We start from the raw sequence: 8,150 nt of genomic DNA on the forward strand, positions 1-8,150 counted from the left end.
TTAAAATAAAGAAGACGAAGCCTTTCCCGGGGCTGACTGGGGGGAAGAATGTGAAAGGGCCGTGGTTATAAAGCGCTGCTTGAAGCGGGCTCTCAATGCGTCTCTGAACTTGATCAGATTTTACGTTTCCTGCAGAGAGCCGGCGGCAAGCCTGAGACCTGCCCAATAGCCAGACTTGGGGGCTCAGCAAACCTCAGGATATTACAATTACAGCCATCTTTCTTTCTGCCTTTTATTTCCAGTCTTGCTCCCCATAGTTCTTTGCAAATGCTTTCCAGAACAGAAAATGAGTGGATTTATAGCGCTGTCTGCAACTGATAATTATTCCAAGGCAGAACGTTTCCCCTACAAAATAAAATAAAATAACCCCCACAAAAACAAAAACTAAACAAGGCAAAAAAAAAAAAAAAAACACAGAAAGAAAAGGGAAAGAAAGAAAGGAAGGAAGGAATAAAAAGAAAGAAAAAAGAGACAGAAAGAGAGACGACAGAAAGAGAGAAAGAGAGAAAGAGAGAGAGAAAGAGAGAAAGAGAGAAAGAGAGAGAGAGAGAAAGAGAGGAAAAGAAAAGAAAAGAAAAGAAAAGAAAAGAAAAGAAAAGAAAAGAAAAGAAAAGAAAAGAAAAGAAAAGAAAAGAAAAGAAAAGAAAAGAAAAGAAAAGAAAAGAAAAGAAAAGAAAAGAAAAGAAAAGAAAAGAAAAGAAAAGAAAAGAAAAGAAAAGAAAAGAAAAGAAAAGAAATTAACGAGAGTACGAAAAAACCAGCTAGGAGCCGCCGTGCCGGGCGCTGCTCGGCCGCGCTCCGCGGGTCAGCAGGGGATGGAGAACGGAGCGAGGGGGAAAAAGGGGGCTGGACTCGGCCGGCGGGGTGAACCCCGGCCCGATCACGCTGCGCACCGAGGCTGAGGGGCAGGAGCCGGCTCTCCACGCAGGGTGCGGGCGGTTCTGCTCTAGTGTTTAATCACGAAAAGATAAAAATGAATAGAAAAATAAGCATATAAAGTATGTATTATTAGATAGATATGTATGTGTATATATACATAAATAAACTGTAAACAGCTTCGTCTTTACTGTTTTTTTTTAATTAAACTTTATTTTTGAACCAACGCGGCGGCTTTGCAGCGGCTTTACGCCTCCCCGCCGCGCCGCCTAGGGCGAGCATCTCGCGCGGCGTGGGGCGGCGCTGGCAGGGCACGGGCGGCGGGACGCAGCGGGACACGCGGGGCGGGGGCGGCGGCGGGGGCAGCGCGCACGGAGCCGGGAGCCGGGCGGGGCCCGGTGCGGGGCACAGGCGGGGCCGGCCGGGCCGCCCCCCGCGCGGAGCTCCCCGGGGCTCCCGCCGCCCCCGGCCCGCCGGGCCCCCGCGGCCACCCCCGCGGTACCTGCGGGGCGCGCGCGTCCAATCAGTGGCCGCGGCGGCGCGGAGCGCGTGCCAATCAAGCGCGGCGCCGCCAATGGGGCGGCGGGCGGCGGGTCAGGTGACTGTCGGCGCGCGGCTCCCCATTGGCGCGGCGCGGCCTGGCCCCGGAGTTGGTTTATGTGCGAGGCGCGGACGAGCGCCCCGTCAGTGCCCCGACGGTGCCGAGCGGGAGTGGGGCCGCGCTGCGCCTCCTCTCCCTGCTGCGCCGCCCTGCCCGGCCCGGCGCGGGGGGCGGGTGGCTGTTTTGGGGCTCGTTGTTTTGGGTTTTGTGTTTTTGGATTTTTAAATTTTTTTTTTTTTGTGTCGGTCACGGGGTGCTCGCTTCGCTGCCCGCCCGCGGCCGGGGCCGCGCCTGCCCGCAGCGGGGGGCGGGGTGGGGGTGCGTTTTGGGGTGGTTTTGTACTTTTTTGGGGGCGGGAGAAGGGGGAGGCGGGCAGGCTGCTGCCGCGCCGACGGCCCCGCGCCCATGACGATGCTGCTGGACGGAGGGCCGCAATTCCCGGCGCTGGGGGTGGGCGGCTTCGCTGCGCCCCGCCACCACGAGATGCCCGGTCGCGACGCCACCGCCGGCGGCATGGGGCTGGGCCCCTTCGGGGACTCCTCGCACGCCGCCGCCTTCAAGCTGAACGCGGCCCCGCACGACCTCGCCGCCGGGCAGAGCTCGGCATTCACGCCGCAGGCGCCGGGCTACGCTAGCGCACTCGGCCATCACCACCATCACCACCACCACACCGGCCAGGTGCCCTCCTACGGCGGGGCTGCCGCCTTCAATTCCACCCGCGACTTTCTGTTCCGCAACCGCGGCTCTGGCATCGCGGACGCTGCCTCCGGGACAGCGCAGCACGGGCTCTTCGGCGGCTCCCCCGGCGGCTTGCACGGCCCCGGCGGCATCCCAGACACCCCGGGCTACCTGCTCTTCCCGGGGCTGCACGAGCAGAGCCCGAGCCACACGTCCCCCAACGGGCATGTGGACAACGGGCAGATGCACCTGGGGCTGCGCGGGGACCTCTTCGGGCGGCCGGATCCCTACCGGGCCGTCTCCAGCCCCCGCACGGACCCTTACGCCGGCGCTCAGTTCCACAACTACAACCACATGAATATGAATATGGGGATGAACGTGGCGGCCCATCACCACCACCACCACGGCCCCGGCGCTTTCTTTCGGTACATGCGCCAGCCCATCAAGCAAGAACTGTCCTGCAAGTGGCTCGACGAGAGCCAGCTCAGCCGGCCCAAGAAGAGCTGCGACCGGACTTTCAGCACCATGCACGAGCTGGTGACCCATGTCACCATGGAGCACGTAGGGGGGCCGGAGCAGAACAACCACATCTGCTACTGGGACGAGTGTCCGCGGGAAGGCAAGTCCTTCAAGGCGAAATACAAACTGGTGAACCACATTCGAGTGCACACGGGGGAGAAGCCCTTCCCCTGCCCTTTCCCGGGCTGCGGCAAGATCTTTGCCCGCTCCGAGAACCTCAAGATTCACAAGCGGACGCACACAGGTAAAGCCCGTGTCCGTGTGTTCCCCACCCGGGACGCGGGGCACCGGGGGCTGCGGGGACGGGCTGGGCCGGCGGCCGCCGCCGAGCGAGGTGCGCGGCACTGGCTCCGCTCTCGGCCTCCTGCGCGCCTCAGCGGAGGGAACCGGACAAATCCTAATGAAATCTCATTTTCGGTGACTTCCGCTCCTTTTTTTATTTTTGTTTTTAGGCCTGATTTATCGCCTAAATCGGCGATACTTTTGCCAAAGTATTTTTATTTGCAGCCTCGACTTTCCTTCAGCCCTCCTGCATGGGTGGAGGGAAGAGAGGGGGAAGGCTGGAAGCAAACGTACTTTGGCTTGTATCCTCGAGTAGGTCTCGTAAAGCTGTTCGAGCCGCTGAATTTCTCGGGTCTTCTCCTTCCCCGAGCTTGTCTAGCCACCTTTCCTGCTGGAGCCCAACGTGGGCCTGGTGGGAGGTGAGTTAAAAGTAATAAAGGCTCATCCAAATTTATCTGACATGTAACAAATCTTGCTGTACATCTTCCCCTTCTTCATTTGTTACGGTGCTTGTGCATCCCTAAGGTGGGGCGAGCAGGGCAGATGTTGTCCTGGGAGGAGGCGGGTGGGGATGATGAGGGGAACGGCCCTCCTTCACCCTCTCTAAATTTCACAGGTGAGAAGCCCTTCAAGTGCGAGTTTGAGGGCTGCGACAGGCGTTTCGCCAACAGCAGTGACAGGAAGAAACACATGCACGTCCACACCTCGGACAAGCCCTACATCTGCAAGGTGTGCGACAAATCCTACACCCACCCCAGCTCACTTAGGAAGCACATGAAGGTAAATCACCCCGGTGCTCCAGCCCTTTCCTCCCTGAGCGGTGATGCTCAGTCGCTGGTGTGCTCAGGGCTCATTCCCCCAGAGCAGGGCAGAGCGGAGCTCCATGTTCCCAGCGCTCCCCGGTGTCTATGGGCCCGAGCAGTCCCCGGTGTCTAGGCTGTGTCTGGAGCACAGCCCGGGGAAATGGCGTAGTTTCTTTCTGTGCACCCGCTGGTGCAAGCGCTGCCTGGTCTGCAGAGCGTGGCTCAGTGCGGGAAGGCTGTGCACGGGCAGCTTGGCCTGTGGCTGCAGCCCCTCGTGCTGGGATGCTGCGGCCCCTCTGACCGGGACGCTGCCACGGAGTGTCCGGGGGCCACGGCAGGCGTTTTGTCGCCGGTGCTCGGTGGCCGGCCGGGCATGAAGTGCCTGATAGCCAGGCAGGGCCGAGCCGCTGCTGCACAGTGACCCTCCTGCACGGAGGAACAGCCCAGCCCGGCGCAGCGGGGTGGCGGAGGCCCCGAGCACGCATCCATCTCTGCCTCTTGGTTTTAGGTGCACGAATCCCAGGGGTCGGACTCTTCCCCTGCAGCCAGTTCGGGGTACGAGTCCTCCACCCCCCCTGCGGTGGGCTCCGCCGGCAGTAAGGACTCCACTAAAACGCCGCCGGCTGCCCTTCAGAGTAACCCCGGCCACAACCCTGGACTGCCCCCCAATTTTAATGAGTGGTATGTGTGAAGGCAGCTGCTGCCCGGCCACAGACTGGACCAAATGCATTGGGAACGAGGAAAAAAAAAAAAAAAAAAAAAAAAAAAAAGGGACAAACCAAGCCAACTGCAGCTCGCTCCCACGGAAATGGAGTTTCCACACCGACGACCGCATAGGGCTACACCTACTTAACTGCCAGGATCCGGAGGGGGGATCTTTTATTATAATATTATAATTATTACTGTTCTTTTGCAAGCCCAGACGCTGGACTAGCCATGTCCTTTTCTCAGGATTAGATTTCTTTTTTTTGTTGTCTTTTTTTTTTAATCGCAATAGTTTCTTTTATTTCCTCCCCCCACCCCCCCCCTTGCCTGAGTCTCCCTTCCTCCAATTCCCTACTATTTTATTATTATTAATTTGTTTTGTTTTTCCTTCTTTCTGGGGATGTTGATATGGGGATAAAAATTTTCCTTCGCCTTAGTGGTGATTGTTTAAACTTACAGTCTTAAACTGTGCCAAAGTCCTGTTATGTCTTGAACTTTCCTTTCTAGTTCTCCTGCTGCTTCTTTCTCTTCTTTTTCTCCTTCTCTCTACAAGCATTACACTTGTGAATGTATACTTGTCTGATGGGGTCGGTCAGTATTTTTCAGAATGGGGATGTGGTGTTTATTATGCCCAGATTGTGACGTTTAGTATAACAGTTGCCTTTTGTAATAACTTTTTTGTAAATACATACCCATGATGCCATATTTATCGTTCGTAATTTAATTATTGATACAAAGTGCCGGGAACTGAACAGTATTTATGGGGGAGAAAAAAATGTTTTCTAACAAAAAAATACAAAAAAAATTCCAACTCTGTACAGCTTTTGGTTATAACTGCTTTAGCATTAAAAGTTTATTGTTTTGGAAAGAGCCATTTTTTACCTCCTCCGGGCCACGGGGCAGCCGCGGGTCCCATCGCGGGCCCGGTTGGCGCTGCCACCCGGGTCTGGCCGTTGTTTTCGATCCGGCGGTGCCGGGCGAAGCTTTCTCTTCGCCGCCGCTCTCTCTCCTGTCCCTTTGTCCCCGCCCTCCCCCGCCCAGCGGCTTCGCTCCCTGCCAGCTTCCCGAGCGGGCCGAGGTCGGGGCACGGCGCCGGCGACACCGGTGGAGCAGCGCTGGGGGCAGCGGGGTCGCCTCGACGGGCAGGTCCCGACGGTGAGTACCGGGCCGGGCGGCGCCGCGCCCGCCGCGCCTGGGGGCAGCGCGGGGCTTGGGGCCAGGTAGCCGTGCCGGAGCGGCCCGCCAACACCGGGCTGCTTGCCGAGGGGTGCCCGGCGCGACCTCGCGGCCGGCAGGACTTGCCTCCGTTATCGTCTGGTTTGTTCTGTTTTTGACTAGGATGCGGAGAAGACTTCCCGTCCTCAGGAGAGAAAAAGGATCGAGATGAAACATCTCCCCCGAGAAACTTCTCGGCGTCACACAGGAGCCCCAAGCAACCAGAGCGAGGGTGGAAACCGCGCTTCCCCGGCACATGGTGGTGCACCCGGCGGCCGGGAAGCACCGGTTGTCCGGCGGGCCGGCCGGGGCTGCGCCCGGAGCGCCGACGGCCTCGTGGCCCGGCGGAGCGCGGCCGCACGGCTCCGCATCCTCATCGGCAGTAGGGTCTTGCCGCGGGCTGACCGAAGCTCCGGGGCAGGCAGGGACCCGCACCAGCCGCTGTTCCTGCGCTGACCGGGGGAGACCCCAGACCGGCCCGTCTTGAACTTGACTGCGGACACAGTGGAAGGACGGGGAGGGGGTGGCCCATCCCCTCCTGTTGCCGCAGGGGCCGCTTGGGCGAGCAACCCGCGGAACCTTGCATGCTTTGAAATTTACATTTGAACAAATTTACCCTCTCCCTCCTCCCAAGGTAGAAGGGGAAAAAAAAAAAAAAGTTTCTCGGGCAGAAAGTGTCAGGAGAAAGGTGGATTGCAGCCTCTGCGGCTGCCCAGCTAAAACAAAAAGTCGCGTGAGCTCCCCACTGGCCCCTTAAAATAGTTCCCTTCGAGGTGTCCAGGCTAGACATGGATCTCTGCTTCTCTTTTGCTGTGAAGCCTTTTTTTCTCGCTGTGCGCAGAGCCCAGCTCGGGGCTGGACGCAGAGCGCTGCCGGCCCGGGCCCGGCGCGGGGCCCGAGCGGGACCGCCACGCACCGCGGCGGGCGAGGAGCAGCGGAGCCGCCGGGGCCGTCGGGTTTTCCTCGGACACCCACCTGGGTCGTGTCTGCGTTGCTCCGGACCGCGCCAGGCTTGGAAAAGGTGCCGGTAGGCTCGGTTTCGTTACTGCTTTGCTCGGAGCCGGGGAGGCGTGGGGCGCCTCGGGACGGGTTCTGCTGCTGTCGGGCCCCAGAGTGGGGGCCTCTTTTGTGGCTGTGGTTGTCTGGCCTGGGGAGCCGTGGCCAGGAGGATGTAGCATCTCCGACCCTGGAGTGGCAGCCCCACTGGAAGATCAGTGCAGGGGCCCTTTCCAGTCCCACAGAGGCTCTGGCTGGTGCCCGGGGCTTTGGACCATTCTGGCAAAGCTGCCCTCCTGCCTGCTCCCTCCGCAGGTGCATCCTAAAACTGGCAGTGCCATTTTTGTAGCCAGGACTTAAAACCAGCATCCTGGCTTATTTGCCTTCCCCGGGTTCACAGCCGGTTCCCCACCCTCGGGCCTCCCCATCCAGACAGGGCTTGCAGCCAGATGGGGAAGAGTGGAGCAAACTGTTGACTGCAGCCCACTGAGGTCCTGGTTCCCCCTAGGCCCTTCTGCAGCCCTCCAGAAATGGTGTATGGATTGGGCAGGTGCAGCTCTATGTGTGTGTATGGGATGGGATGAAGCAATGGATTTGGGATGGGTATAGAAAGGGCTGGGGACCTGCTTGGCTCTGAAATGCTTGCAAAGCACAGGGTTCAACACCACGCGGTGTGGCAGGTGGGCCATGCCCCCCAAACCAGGTACGGTGTGCTGGTGGATGCTGCTGCCAGCACCTCTGCCCCTCCAGCTGCTGCTGGCTCTGAGACATGGGAGTGAAGGCCAGAGAAGGGCTGTCTCACCATGCAGCCGAGTCTTTGGCTTTCACAGACAAATAAGAAGGGTTTTTCTGTAAAAAAAGGTGAAAAGTTCCTGTTCCTTACCCTTGCCAGTTGCAGGGAGATACGGAGTGTTCTGGAATGGAAAAGATCCTCTGGCCTGGATGTCTTAGGCTGGTTTTGTGAGTTGGAGGGAGACAGCTCACGATTTTTAAAGCCAGGGGCTGGTAGCGGGGAGCTGTGCTCCCAGCTTGGACAAAAACATTACAGAGCTGACCGGGACAGGAAGTATTCAGCTTCTAGTGTGTCATGACAGATAGGACTTGTGTCACATCCTAGAAGAGTCCCAGGACTGTTCACAAACGGGACATATTCTGCTGTCCTCTCCCTGGCAGCTCTCTTGAAGTTGCTGTGCTTGCTTGCATGAGCGGGATTAGGTGGATTTGTCTCCAGATAAACAAAACTCGGGATGGTTTTCTTAAAGGGGTAATGTTGATTCATTGTGCTATAACAAATCTAAGCAGAGGCAAGTGATGAACTTAAGCCATTCTGTCTCTACCATGCTTTATGAGCCATGAATATTTTGATTCCTTTGGTGTCATTGTTTTTGCATATCTGTCTCTATGTCTGGTGTAATCTCTGAAAAAAATTCTTGTTTTCAAGCATTGTGCCTGCCATTAGCATGTAGTGGTTGCAC

At 57.8% G+C, this 8,150-nt stretch overlaps 1 protein-coding gene across 1 annotated transcript; it reads left to right on the plus strand.

The window, feature by feature from the left end:
- Positions 1-1,795: 1,795 nt before the first annotated feature.
- On the plus strand, positions 1,796-4,864 carry ZIC3 (Zic family member 3). Its single transcript, XM_063422853.1, has 3 exons — positions 1,796-2,918; positions 3,573-3,736; positions 4,268-4,864. Exons 1-3 carry the CDS (start codon positions 1,883-1,885, stop codon positions 4,448-4,450), a joined length of 1,383 nt encoding a protein of 460 aa, XP_063278923.1. The 5' UTR covers positions 1,796-1,882; the 3' UTR covers positions 4,451-4,864.
- The last annotated feature ends 3,286 nt before the right edge of the window (positions 4,865-8,150 follow it).

The sequence above is a fragment of the Prinia subflava genome, chromosome Z (assembly GCF_021018805.1).
Source record: "Prinia subflava isolate CZ2003 ecotype Zambia chromosome Z, Cam_Psub_1.2, whole genome shotgun sequence".
NCBI lineage: Eukaryota > Metazoa > Chordata > Aves > Passeriformes > Cisticolidae > Prinia > Prinia subflava.

Bases quoted from the DNA above. Each gene is read 5' to 3' on its own strand.
- ZIC3 (XM_063422853.1), top strand. From the start codon at position 1,883: ATGACGATGCTGCTGGACGGAGGGCCGCAATTCCCGGCGCTGGGGGTG. The intron at 2,919-3,572 runs GTAAAGCCCGTG...TAAATTTCACAG, and splicing joins TCACAAGCGGACGCACACAG to GTGAGAAGCCCTTCAAGTGC. The intron at 3,737-4,267 runs GTAAATCACCCC...TCTTGGTTTTAG, and splicing joins CACTTAGGAAGCACATGAAG to GTGCACGAATCCCAGGGGTC.